A 15,166-nucleotide genomic window follows, 5' to 3' on the forward strand; every position below is an offset into this window, starting at 1 on the left:
ACAACCCTTGCGCCGTCACCAACCCTAATGCGCCAATTTCAGACCGTCAAACACACCTCGATTGTTGATTCAGTATGATTGATCAACAGGTCATTGCTTCACCATACTAATGTCGGATTCCGAAGCAAATGACCATTGATCGCTCAAAGGAAAGCAATCATTTAGTGTTCGAATGAACGAAACAGAAACAGTATATCACATATACCGTACTTTGCATTAGGATTACTTATATCATATATAAGTTGATCGGTCTCAATTGCGTAACCTATGGACGATCGATGTATCGCTGCTTCACCATACTAATGTCGGTACCGAAGCATAGTCAACATCAATCATCCAACTCGTACACTCATGATGCCAAATTTAATTACCCGTTTAATTAATTGATTCATTCTGTCTTTTAATCATATTAATACAGAAAATAAACAACTATCCGAGTCATGGTTTCGTAAGTGGCTCTGATACCACTGAAGGAGAATTGCGACCCAAAGCGCAGCGGAAATTAAAATTTCTCCTTTAGAGATCCTTACGAATGGTCATGATCAGTGATAGAATATTTACCTCTTGTGACGGTTGAAACCTTTGGTGCAGATCTCTTGTGACGATCAAAAACCTTTGATGCAGATCCACAAAGCGATCACGAACGTTGAACGATGACAACGTCTCTACTCAGTCCACACGAACGAATTCCTTCAATCTCAGTGCTAGCTGGTATGAATGAAGGCTTTGAGTGTGAGAGAGAGAGAGAGAGAGAGAGAGAGAGAGAGAGAAAACGAAATAATGCAATCGCTATATGAATGCTTCTGCACAAGGGTTCTATTTATAGAACCACTTGTGTGGGCTTCAAGCTAAAAAGCCCACTTAAGTGTATTTTGGCCCATATCTTATAATATGCCCAAAATCACTTAAGCCCATGGTACCTTACCATATTTCGTATTCTACTCAATTACACCGTACCTTACGATGTTCTATAATTCACTTAAGGGAACCGTACCTTACGGTATTCCTTAGTTACTCTATCTCTCATCAATCCGTCCTTTGTGTGTGACCCTGTAGGTTTTTGCGACGTTGGCAATTATATTAAATCACGCATTTAATATAATAAACAGTGAGCGGTATCTAGCAACACATCACTGCTACCCAAGACACGAAAATGTCATGTGATCTGACAAAACCATCTGTGATAATAATTATGTGTATAATTACCCTTTTGCCCTTATGTCTATATTGAACACAAGGCATAGACCGTGTCATCCTTGTCCAGTTCAATATTGGGCCCATAGACATTTATCCTGTTATGCAGGATGGGCAAATTCCATCTAGGTCACTCATGTCCCTCAGCATGCTTCGTGGAGTACCCATCAACTGTCTTTATGGTTATCCAGTTGCGGACAACGTTGGATCAGCAATAAAACACTCGACTCTACATCTAGGATCCATAGTGGTTTCAGGTCGAAGAGTGGAATACACTATTATCACCATGAGAATAACTTATGACACTTTGCATAACTTTCTATATAGTATTCTCATAGCGGGTCAATCCGGTATAAATATTACTCCTAATATTCATACCTATGTTTAAGACTTGATAACTCTTTATCCATGATCCATGAGATGTGATCATCAGTCTACAAACATAATAGTCTTAATGCTTTAATGTTATCCCACTTCACACTAAAGCTCGACTACGGATACTTTAAGAATAGTGTCCTTATGTTTAATGTGTTCTCATGATTAAGTCACACTTAATACATTAAACGGACTAGCTATTCTAGGGACTTTATTAAACAAACGTAATAAAGAAAATGCCTTTTATTATTAATAAATAATTCGATACAAGTACCAAAAGTATTGGCCTCTAGGGCTTACACCAACAAATGAGTCGCTGACCGAGTATTGGGAGAGATTCAAGCACTTGGTATCTAGCTGCCCTCAACACCAGATCACTGAGCAACTCCTCATCCAATACTTTTATGAGGGGTTGTTACCGATGGACAAGAACATTCTTGATGCTGCTAGTGGTGGAGCATTAGTCGATAAAACTTCAGCTGCTGCCAAAGCCCTTATCGAAAATATGTCTCTTAATTCTCAACAGTTCACCACTAGAGACAATTCTGTGCAAAGCAAAGGCGTGAGTCAAATTCAAGTTTCTTCCAACAAAGCCTTAGAGACCAGAATTGACGAACTCACTGCCTTAGTCAAACAGCTGGCAGTAGCAAAATATCAAACAGCAACTTTGTGTGGCATTTGTACTTCTCCTAAGCACCCGACTGATACTTGTCCTATTCTGAGAGACGAATCCATTACTGAGTTACCACAAGCTTATGCAGTCAACCTTTACAATCAAAACAGGTACAACAACACTCCCGACCTGTCCACCAACAAATACCATCCCAATTGGAGGAACCATCCCAACCTTCGATATGGAAACCCGCAAACCAACCAACAACAGAACTCACCTCAAGTGGCTGCCCCTGCACCTTCCGGACCATCCTTGGAGGATCTTGTTAAGCAAATGGCCGTGAACAACCTCCAGTTCCAACAAAGGACCGATGCTAGCATTCAGACCTTGAACACACAGATGGGACAGCTTGCTACTCAAATAAATAACATGCAAGCTCAAGGTTCGAACCAACTTCCAGCCCAGGCAGTTGTCAATCCGAATGGTCCTAATGCTAATGTGAGCACAATTTCTTTGAGATCCGGAAAAGTTACAGAACCAGCCCCTGAAAAAAATAAAAAAATCATTGAGGTAACTTCTGAACTTTCTCCTTCTGAGCCTCACCCAGCTGAACTTTCTTCTCCTTCTTCTGTTGTGGTCGAAACTGAAAAAATTAAAGAAAAGGAGTATGGGTCACCAGTCCCCTTCCCACATAGAGTTCTGAAAAATAAAAGAATTGAGGAGGGAGACAAAGAAAGAGAGATACTGGATGTTTTCCGAAAGGTTGCGGTAAACATTCCGCTACTTGATGTTATTAAGCAGGTTCCAAAGTATGCAAAATTTCTAAAAGACTTGTGCACAAGTAAGAAAAGGTTGAAGGGCAATGAGAGAGTAAATTTGGGACGAAACATTTCAGCCCTTATCCAGCCTAAACATTCACCTGAAAAAGCTACTGTTTCATCCCTCAATCAGGCCATACCCCAAAAGTGCAAGGATCCAGGAACTTTTTATATTCCATGTACCATTGGAGATAGTAAATTCGACAATTGCATGCTTGATTTGGGAGCAGGCATTAATGTTATGCCTACTTCTGTTTATAATAACCTTGATCTTGGTCCTTTACAGCATACAGGTTTAATCATTCAACTAGCGAACAGAAGTAATGCTCGCCCCATTGGAGTAGTGGAAGATGTGCTTATTCAAGTTAATGACTTGATTTTTCCTGCAGATTTCTACATTCTGGACATGAATGGAGAAACAAATTCAAGCAGATCGCCCATCATTTTAGGCAGACCGTTCATGAAAACGGCGAAAACAAAAATTGATGTCGACGATGGAACCATGTCCATGGAATTTGGTGACATTGTCGCAAAATTTAACATTTTCGATGCCATGAAACATCCCTTGGAGGAGAATTCTATTTTTCATATTGAATTGATCTCTGAGTTGGTTGATGACACCTTTTCTGAATTATTTTCACTTGATTTTCCATCTCTATCTGAGTTTGATGATGTTTATTCATGTGATGATTGTACTAACACTAACCTTTGTGTTGTTTGTGCTGAGATTGATGATGCCTTGCAAGGTGATAGTATAAACGAAGTTGTTTATTTGGATGAAGCTCTTGACATTCCGGCTGCCCCAAACATACCATGCATTGAACAACCACATTCTTTAGAGCCTAAACCACTTCCCGAGGATTCATATTATTCATCAAAGCTTCAACTTAATCAGAAATATAAGAAGGAAATTGGATGGATCTTGCCTGACACTCGTGATATTAGCTCATCCATATGTATGCATAGGATCTCACTTAAAGATGAAACAAAAGCAGTGAGGCAGCCCCATAATCCTTTAATTCTTGATGTTGTAAAAAAGGAGATCACTTTCACGTGTCCATTCAACACTTTTACTTATCGAAGATACTTCTTTGATCCTGGAATACAAGACAAATGCATTAATCAAAATTTCAAGGTCAATGGACACTCCCCAAAGCTACTCCATGAGAACCCGACTTTGGAAGAAGAGACTGTAGAAGAGATCTTTTTGGGAAATGTTGCTTATGCAATCACTTATCCGCCTTGACTCCTCAGGTGTGTTCTTTCCTTTCTCTCACTCTTATTTTATATTTATGCTCTTTCATTGAGGACAATGTATGTTTTAAGTGTGGGGGAGGGAACCATTTATTTGTTTGTTTTCTTTGTTTTATTTTTCTATGTTTTTGGTTCAAATTTTAAAAAAAAAATGCATCTTCTTGAAAGTTTTAGGCTATAGACTGACTAATTTGAGATTAGTTTGCGGAGACTTGGGAAAAATTCACAAGATCGGTATTGTTTTAACACCGTAAGTCTCCTGCATATGGAAATTGAGTTGAATTTTTATTATGTTTTAGCCTTACATTCTCATCCTCTGACAGCTCTTGAGTAGTTTATTTCAGCAGTCAACACCATCTCACACACACTCTACGCAGAGAAGCCGATAAATATAAGTGAGTGTTCCGAAAAAATAAAATAAAATAAAGGAATGCACCTTCTAAGTTTGGTGACCCTCACCCGGTCACTTAACCCAACGGTTGTGGAACCTTCAAAAAAAGTTGGAAATAAGACTCTTTTGTAGTTGGTTCAGCGGGTTCTGGTGCTGAACTTGGTAGGGCGGATTACGGTCCGATCCCCCGCAACTACAATTGAGTAAGCAAATGGTTATGCCACTTAAGTACCAGAACCCCGTGCAGAAAAGGATCAGAGTCACTAACCGGTCGCCTTGCTATGAGTGTGTGGAGATAACGGGCTTAATGTGATTGCGCCTGAATGAAAAAGAGCCAAAGAAGAATGAGTAAGTTAGGCTTTAATATAATAACATGATTCGAGTTGATTTGTGTACTCAGGAGGTTTATGTCTGCATAACTGTGGATTAGTGTTCTTACAATGGCCTTAGTGTGCAAGATTAATACCTATCGAAGCAAACTTAACCGAAGATGACTTGTAGCCTAGAATGAGTAACCGTTGATGTGTCTGTGTTTTGTTTTGTTTTTCATTTTGCTCGGAGTGCAAAAGTTCAAGTGTGGGAGAATTTGATCAGTGCATTTTGGATGCACGTTCTTCCATGTTTGTAATTAAACATTTCTTCGGTTTGCTTTGATTATTTTTATGTTTTAATGTGTTTTCATAATTTATGTTATTTTTGCACTTATTTAATTTTCGTATTTAATTTTCAGCATTAGCAGCTTTCGCGAGAAAAATCATATCTTAAGTTAGGAGTATCAGATTGAGACGTGCTACCAATCGATGGAAAGCTAAGAAAAAGATATACAACTTTTGTTCAGAAGTCGAGAGCTGAATCACACTGTAGCAGGGCCAGAAATTTCGTTGAAGCTGCTGCATTATTTTTATATTTTGTTTGGGTTAGTTGTATTGGGCCCGGATCGTACATTTGACCCGGTTGAGTTGTGAAACGGGTTTGGGTGTTTTTACCTAGGTTAGGCAGCCAAAAACAGGTTGACGTTTTTCTGTTCATGTACGATTTTTTGAGAGCTAGCAAGAGGACTATGGAGAACTAATCCCTTTTGAATTAACCTGCTGTAATTCAGAATCCGCTTTGAGGTTTTTATTAATTTCAATTTGTTTCCTTTGAATTCTTCTTATAATTCCAATTATTTGATTAATCTAATTGTTGCTATAGGATAGAATCCTTAAATTTGATTGATGAATGATGATCCCGAATCAATTTCGTGTTAACATAGCTTTTATTTTATCACGAACGATCAAGTTGCGTCTGCTTAATTCGCAATAGTTTTTAATCCGTTTGCTTAATTCGGAATTTGGGAATATTACTCGCATAATTTTCTTTACGCTTGTTAATGGTAATTGTAATCGAATAGGAGCAGACCCGTTAGGGATTTGGAATTTTATAAGAATCAATGATAAGTCGAAAGATGATGCAATAGGTTGGTTCGTGTCAGCTTGTTCGAATCTAAACCAACCAAACCAATCCCCCCCTTTTTGTTCTATCGGTAGATTAATTAAACAAGAATCCTTGAGAACGATATTTGAGTCAATTTGTCGTTAAACTACATTTTTGAAAAACTACTCGTTTTGATCCGCGTGCGACAGCGGATCAGGTATCTTCATTTATTTTACCATTTCGAGTTATTTTAGTTTTGTTTTCGCTCTAATATGTAACATCGGGATGGGATACTTTGTTACTTTCATGCGAGCTTTGGTTCATTTTATTTAACATAATTATTTTATATTGAGACAATAAAATGATTTCTTATGTATTTCGAGTTCCGCTGTTGATTTATGTTATAATTTTGAGAAAGATGCATGTCGAGAAGGTGTAACCACGATGTTGAAGAAAATTATATGTTTTATTTTATAAATAAAGGGTGTCGGGTTGAGGGTGTTACACACACCTTTGGTGCTGGGCGCACACTCTTTTACGTCTCGCGTCTTCTTCTCAGTGTTACTCTCCTCGCTTTTTAGGTAACATTCTTCCATTATGACCACTTCTACTAATGATGATGTTGGTCTCTCGGGGAGAGATTCGTTGAAGTGCTATGCTTTGAGACCATTATAAAACATCCCCACTAACATTTATTGGTTTAGTGAGATTACCCTTATGGTAGCCTCATTAAAACGGGCGAGACATTCTGTCAATGACTCCGAAGGCCCCTATCATATGTTGAACAAGCTTGTTGTGGACATATTCTTGTTTCTACTAGTAGCAAACTGATGTACGAGTTTATTCACCAGCTTCTAATAGTTGGCAATAGAAGCTCGAGGTAAGGCCATATACCATCACAATGTTGGGTCTCTGAAAGTTCTAAATAACAATTTGTACTTTAGGAGGTCAAGCGCTCTGATGATGCCATTTTGTTTGTTGATGGAGTAAATGTTCACATAAGGATCACTACGCCCATCAAACTTCTCCAAAGAGAGAGGTTTAAAGCCTTTTGGGACAAAAGCTTTCCATATTCGTCTAAAAGTGGCTTGGAATCCAGCACTTCCATTTCCTCTGGAGGGTTAGTCTTCTATTGGTATTGTTGGATGTTGTGAACATTGTCCTCTAGAGTTTGATTCAAGCAGCACAATGCATCCATGGCGGAACACATCTCTTCTAGGGCATTGGTATCACTACTATATTCGATGTCTTTAGGCGTGGGAGATAACGCTCTCCTAACAAACATGATTTGGAAAAATCAGGTTTAGAAGCAAAGGTTCTAGTGTGTATCAGAGTGGTGATAGTTACGAGAGGTATGACCCAGATTAGTTTTACTAAAGCCCCACGGTGGATGCCACTATACTTGTCAAAAAATACACGAGTGTGTGGTATCCCCAAGCTATTAGGGATGACCAGAGGCCTTAGTAGTTTATAACGGTTAGGGTAAGTATGCGACAACGAGAGGCCATGTTTGGTGGTGGTTATAATGGTGCGAGAGGGCCAGCTCACGTGAGGTGAGTGGCTATGTGTTTATGTGTTATTTTGGGTAAGTTATGATCTATCCTCTCTCCCGTTAGGAAAGAGGTATTTATAGAGGTACTTTAGGCCTAGGGTTCAAGGAACCCTTAAGAAGTGGTAACCTCTCCCTCTTGACTGGGGAAAACTGTTGACTGCCTATTTTCTCGGGAGTTATGCTATGATTCTGCACATGCATTTAGGTACTGAATAAACGGTATTGTTCATGTCTTCCTTTAGGGTAAGCCTTGTAACACCCTAAATTCAAAAACTTATATACAAATATTTATTCAATTATTTAAGGTGTCACCAACGATCACCATCCAAAACTCATCAAAAACATGTGAAATTTACGCAGCGGAATCAACATACTAAAATATTTCAAATTAACTTCATTAATAAAGTAATAAACTTTTAAAACACCGAAATCAACATTAACTTAAAGACATAACAAACGTCCGTCCCCGATGTTACACGATCAGAGCACGAAAACCACTAATGTGAGATAAACGTGATAAATAAAACAAAGAGTAACTCCAACAAGCCAAATCCAACACAACAACAAGTCTACTCCCGAGTATCTGCAAGATGTCCATGATGGACAATATTAAGAAAATGGGTGAGAAACAACTTCAATATAAACAATGTAAAGAATACAAAAGTAGAGAAATACACAGCATATCATACATCCATTACACAATCAACAACACCATACTCTCACACCCATTCACCATAATATGCCAAATATATATGCAATGCGACTCACAACGCAACGTGGCACTTATGCATGTGGTACCAACTCAACATTTGATTCTCTCTAGATCCGGATCCCGTATTCTGAACTCATGAGGACCCCCTTTTGAGCTCCAACCCCTCTTTTGAGCTCGGGACAAGCCACTGGTCCCCCATTCTGAACTAGCGAACACGCCTCTTTCAATGACACGACACAATGGTGCATATCCATACCATTCAATGCAACAACAATAATAATATATATGGCCCCCTTGTGACCATAAACAACATGGATTGACACACAATAATAATCTTCCCATCTGAATTACTATCCACCAATAATAACATAAGCACACAAACAATATATAATTCATCACCATATAATCATGCATTGAAATCACAATATCAGTCATATTCACATCATACAACATTAACATGTGAGTAAATCAATTATCATTAAGTAATGATAATTCTACAAAATTAATTAAATTAATAATAATTAATTAACCACCTCAACATAGCCAAATAATCACCAATTATTACCCGAACAATAGTATAACGTCAAAAATAAGAACCGACAACTCAAACTACACAAACAGAGACGAGAACGTCCCTTCTAACAGCCTGACGGATGACCCATCACCTGTAAAAAAATCCCAGACTGTTATCTTACCGACGAATAACTTGGAAAACAAGCCTAAAGATCATGACGGTTTCCCCGTTAGAGCGCTGACGCCCGTCAGTGTCTCAAGGTGCATGACGGGTAACCCATCATCTGGGTGACGCCCGTCACCCTACACTAGAAGGCAAATATGTGTTTTCTGCCATGGGAGTCTCCTTGACTCCAAAATTTCCAACCCCAATCATCCAACACGCTCAAAAAAATATTAAAGGTTATAACATCTTTATAACATGCTAATTCGTAGAATCACACCAATTATTCATTCAAATATTCATCGATCCATGTTTATGTTCATATTTTCAACAACTCCAACAATGACACCCAAGCATACACACATAAACAACACCATATATACACAATTTCAGTCATGAAAATTAGATGAATACATCTTTAATCATCAATTCCAGAATTACATACATCAACAATAATTTATAAGCAATTCATACAATTCCTAAAGAGAGTAAAGATCTTTCTTCTCTATCATTTCATGTTATACATCCATAGAGCATCCCTTTCCCCCCTTATCTTAGATTCCTTGCAAGCAAATTCAAAATTAGATTGGTGTTCTTCCCTCTTCAAGCCCTAACTTTGCCGCTAACTCTTCTCTCTAAATTCTGTTTTCTCGTACTCTTTTTCTCCAAAATTCTACGAACCTAATTTTTAATCTCTTAAAAATTAGACTAAGGCCCAACTCTTATCATTTTATTCACCACACCCCTTATTTCTTCCTATTTTCTATTTCCACCAAAAAAACCTCCTTTTTATTTATTTTAATTAGTTAATCAAAACAATGATCTATTTTAATTATTTCCAATTAAATTATTTATTCTACTCCATCTAATTCTTCTCCCAAGGCTCTCACAACACCCATCAATGTCCACATACATATACAACTCAAAATACATATTTAATTAAAAGCACACCAAACACCTAATAATTTAAATAAAATACGAATAATTTGGTTAAAATGAATTAATCAAATTTCGAGGTGTTACAAGTCCTGTACCACATAAAGGACACGTCTTGGGTGAAGCCTCAGTGGACACGAGCGCCCCATCAAGGTGCACGTCATATCCTATTCAGAGACCTTTACAAATATATCACTATAGAGATGTTAAAAATACTTTTAGGTGAGTGTGTCTTAGTAATTTAATAATTACTCCAATATCTTTTATAAGACTCTGATTACCCAGACATGGATCATGCGACACTTCCCATCTTTCACGATTTGAAATTTCAAGATCCATTGTTTGATTCATCATTGATTCAATATTTCATTTGCGACTTAACTTCTTTTATCCGACGAGGTTTGAAAAGATTTCTTGATAGAAACCATCATCATAGATTTGTTTGACTATAGATCAATAGGGATTCCACCGAACACCGTTTGACATTAAATGTTGTCCTTAAGAAATTTGTTTGATATCTTGATTTCACAAGCAGGACAACTTGATCATCTTGATCATCACTTAAGATCAAAACTTCACATTATAGGGTTAGGGTTGTCATAATCAAATCCATATAAATCCATGGAGGAATCTAACGTCTCATACAAGGCAGAGAGAGGTGTATTTAATCTTATAAAGGTGTTTTGGTGATCATGTAAGGAAAAAGGAATCATGGTATCTATCTCTCAAAAGGCATGTTGTCATGAATGAAAATTCATGTAATGTAAAAATTGCTACAACTCTGAATAATAGAAATGAAACAACCCTATACATGGGCCAGCAAAAGGCCCAAAGTACCAAAAACAAGAAGGAGGCCCAGTAAGAATAATGAACCAGAAAACATCAAATAAGAAATAAACTATCTATTCTAATACAGTTTGAAATTCGGTAAAAACATGTTTTATTTAATAAAACTGAATTGAATTTCATGAAATATCATAGGATATCCAAATACTGAAACTCAATTGTATATATATAATTTGTTACAATCTCAATCAGGTTCTTGAAACCATTCCATAACGAGTATATATCTAAATAATAAAAAAAAGGACCTATAACTGTTTTTCTTCGACAGTAAAAGGACCTATAACTATTAATTTGTTGAAAGTGGGAAACCAATTCCATGTCTACGTGTAGGAAATGCAACAAACATCATGCTACAGAAAACACCGATTCCGACAGGCAATGCAGTAAGGATTTGCCGCATCTCATGTGAAGGTGATGGAAAGAAACACTTAACCACATTCTGATCAAACAACGCAACAGCTGAAAAAACCAAGATTGACATAACTGCATGCATGAAATCAATGAACCTTAGTTGATATTTCGCATCAAGTTCAGGAGGAAGTGTTGCTGATCCATCAATGATCCACAAGCCTTTGCATGTGGCAAATCCGTAAGATATGTTTCCTTTGTTGTCGCGAAAGCTATCGGTGAAGCATAGTAGGAAACATGAGGCGGCACAGAGGGATAAAAGTGATAAAGTGATTAACTTTGTAACTGGGTTATCATCACATTTACCTTGGTTTGTGAATATTGGTGATAGGATTTGGAATGAAAGGACAGTGCCTGTTGGTAAAAGGTTGGATAAATGAGCTGTGCTTTTACATGTTTGATTTATGGCTCTATGAATAAGGGTCTTTTGCGGTTCTACAATGTCCATGTTGTGAAGAAGTGGTAGCTTTTGTTCATCGCTGAGGTGTGGTGCTTTAACATCCATGGCTTAAAGAACTTTTTCAGATGCCTTTCAGGTTTTGCTTTGATCAGCTTTTGTTTTGAAGCATAGGTTTGTTAAAAAGAATATGAAAGTTGGGGAGGGGAAGTATGGGCTCTCTTAATGCAATTATAAAATTTGATTTTATATTAATTGGTTTTGGTACGATTATTAAAATTAAATTGAATATAATGTGATATATATTTAATCGTTTACTATTATATAATCTTTAAAATTTCATTTTATTTATTTATTTATTTATTTTTAAATTTGGCATCGAGATCAATCATATTAATTTTAATTATTGTAATTAATATTTGTGTGATGGTCAATTTTAATATTACCAATTTATAATAAATATAAATGTCGCACAAAAGTACTATTAACAAAAAAAAAATAGTTAAAAAAATAGATTGAAAAAAAGAAAAATAGGCCTCATGCTAGTAAAAGATCCAAATAGCAAGTCCAACAATGCAAATGTTTAAGTTAAGTAATCCATCATATATAAACAACAAAGGTTAGATTTAAGGTACATTTTTCAGACTTTATGATTTTATTTTATTCGATTTGGATTTTGTAACTGACTTAGATGTAGTTGTGCTAATTTTGCAGGTCTACCCCTGCACCACCGTATTAGAGATCAACATCGCCACATCAAGAGTCCATCATCACCAACCAATCACAATTTTAATACCAGTACAAAATAGTGACATTGTCTGTGAGAATCGACTTCTAATTCTCACAAAATTCCATGATCAGATTGTCTCCGATCCAAAAGCCAGATTGTTGCAAGAACACATTAAGATGAAGAAGATCACACTAGATAACTCTTTAGAATCTTTTGATATCGCATCGATTCCACCTTCGTCGTCAAGGAGATTCACGGGAAAACATTGTGTGACGAATATCCTCTACTACAAACCACCCCTAAGCAATGACTGACACTGAATCACAAAGTGAAAATAAGAAGATGCTAAAATTTCAAGATCACAAAAAGGTAGATGGAATTCTTAATGCAATGCTGTCACCAGTCATAGCAACTACTATGGAAAATCATATTGTATTTTGTTTCCTTATAGACGATGAGAGTTCGTGTAACACCCTTTACGTTGACACACTCAAGCAGCTAGGACTCCAACATTAAGATCTAGATTTGTGAGAAGACAAAAGTCTTCTCGCATTCATTGATTTTGTAACTCACCCACGTGGAGTAGTATACCTACCATTGTCACTCATAGAAAGAAAAGATGAAAGGAAGGCAATTGTCTGTTTCCTAGTAGTTCCATATAAATATGCTTTTAGCAGCGTCCTTGGGAGGTTCTTCTTGGCGACGTTGGATGTAGTAACTTCCGACATCCACCTCAAAGTAACATATCACAATAATACCAGGAAACCAATTGTTCTTGATGACGAATTAAGAACGAAAAGGCGCATCTGCAATGATATATTAAGTAACCTCCTTGCCACCACGACAATTTTAGAAGAAGCTCAGAGAGAACTTGATATGACCGAGCTTAATGTACGCGGAGACAAGATATTACTAGTTCCAAATGAAGACTTTGAATTCGTTCAGCTTGACGATAACCCCACCCGATTGGTAAAGATAGGGGCCAAACTCCCCTGTATGGTAAAGAACGTATTGATCACATGTCTTAGAGATAACACAAAGCTCTTTTGCATCTATCCTCATGAGATGACCAACATAGACCTAGCGATGACCTACCATAAGTTGAACCTCGGTCCCAATGCTCGATATGTATCCCAATAAAAAAAGACAATCTCAATAGAAATTCAAGGTTACGCCTAGCACGATTCAAGAATTGTTAGATGCTAACTTTATTTAGAGGTATAGTGCACCGAATGGCTCTCTAACATTGAAATAGTCAAGAAATCCTCCTAGAAATGGAAGATATGTGTCAATTATATTGACTTTAACCATGCATGCCCGAAGGATTTGTACCCGCTGGAAAACATATACAACTTGGTAGGCAATTCAACCGAATACAAATTGTAGTCATTTATGGATGCTTACTTTGGGTATAACCAAATACCCATGTACGAGCCTGATAAAAAGAAAACAACATTCATGATCGAACAAACCAACTAGCAATACAATGTCATTCCCATTGGGTTGAAAAACACAGGTGTGGATTATCAAAGGATGATGAACAAGATATTTTGAGAGGAGATAAGTGACATGTTAGAAATCTACATGAAACATATGATTGTAAAGTCTAGTAAAGATGAATCACATGACCAAACCTCAGTCGTGTATTCAAGAGAGTTCGAAAGTATAACATGAGGCTTAATCTTGAGAAATGCACCTTTAAGGTAAAAGCTAGTAATTTTATAGGGTTTTACGTTACTGAAAGAGGGATAAAGGCCAACCACGACAAGTACGAAGCAATCATCGAGATGAACACGTCGACTTTGAAGAAGGAATTTATGAAGTTGAACGGTATGCTCACTGCACTGAACAAGTTTGTCTTGAGGTCCGCCTAGCATGTCTTATCGTTCTACAAGTTGTTGAGGAAAGAATCACAGTTTTAATAGGCGCCAAAATGCGAGAGAGCATTTGTATAATTAAAAATGGAGTTAGATACACCTTTCGTGCTTACTCGTCCACTCCCATCTAAGTATTGTATATGTACATGGTCGTATCTAAAGAAGCAGTTAATCCAATATATTTTGTTTCAAAGGCTCTCGCTGGACCGCAAACACGCTATCAAAATATAGAAAAGGGAGCTCTAGCATTTATGAATGCATCAAGGAAGATCTAAAGGTATTCCCTCGCACATTCTATAGTAGTTCGTACTAACTTGCATTTGAAACAAGTACTCCACCGACCAGACTTGACCGACTGACAAAATGGTCCATTGAATTTTTCTGATTTCAAGGTGTCTTTCAAAGCAAGGAAAGCATTAAAAGCCCAATAGACTTCCTAGCCGAAATGACTCTTAACCAACCTGAGCCAGCTCATGCATGGACGATATTCATTGATAAATCATATGATAGTCGGGGAAGTAGTGATGGCATAATCTTGGAAAATGGGGCCGGTCTCGTGGTTGAAGTTTCCTTGTGCTTTGAATTGCCCACCACTAATAACCAAACTGAATATGAAGCAATTATTCTAGGGATCACCCTTGCAACAAATATGGGGGTAAAGAATATTAAAATAAGAGCAAATTCCTTGCTAGTTGTTTCTCAAGTCAAAGGGGAAACATAGGCCAAGCATCCGTTGCTACCACATTATTTAAGGCCCGTAAATGAAAATTTGGCAAAATTTAAGACGTATGAGGCCCCGTATATGTTGTGGGAGGAAAATACTCAGGCGAACATGTTTTCTAGGTTGGAAAGCACAAGGATTTCTAGGACCAACCACTCCTCCATCCAAGAAACTTTGAAGAGTCTCGTAATCTAAATCCTGAAAGACACGATAATGGTCGTAGGCAACATCGGTCAATCCTCCTGGATAT

General features: G+C 37.3%; 1 protein-coding gene across 1 annotated transcript; it reads right to left on the bottom strand.

The window, feature by feature from the left end:
- Positions 1–11,027: 11,027 nt before the first annotated feature.
- Positions 11,028–11,777, bottom strand: LOC127108067 (protein DMP4). The gene has a single exon (XM_051045433.1). It carries the CDS (start codon positions 11,694–11,696, stop codon positions 11,070–11,072), a length of 627 nt encoding a protein of 208 aa, XP_050901390.1. The 5' UTR covers positions 11,697–11,777; the 3' UTR covers positions 11,028–11,069.
- Between the last annotated feature and the right edge of the window lie 3,389 nt (positions 11,778–15,166).

This window comes from Lathyrus oleraceus, chromosome 7 (genome assembly GCF_024323335.1).
Source record: "Lathyrus oleraceus cultivar Zhongwan6 chromosome 7, CAAS_Psat_ZW6_1.0, whole genome shotgun sequence".
Taxonomy (NCBI): domain Eukaryota; kingdom Viridiplantae; phylum Streptophyta; class Magnoliopsida; order Fabales; family Fabaceae; genus Lathyrus; species Lathyrus oleraceus.

What these genes read in the sequence shown, in the direction of transcription:
- LOC127108067 (XM_051045433.1), bottom strand. Translation starts at nt 11,696, where the DNA reads ATGGATGTTAAAGCACCACACCTCAGCGATGAACAAAAGCTACCACTT.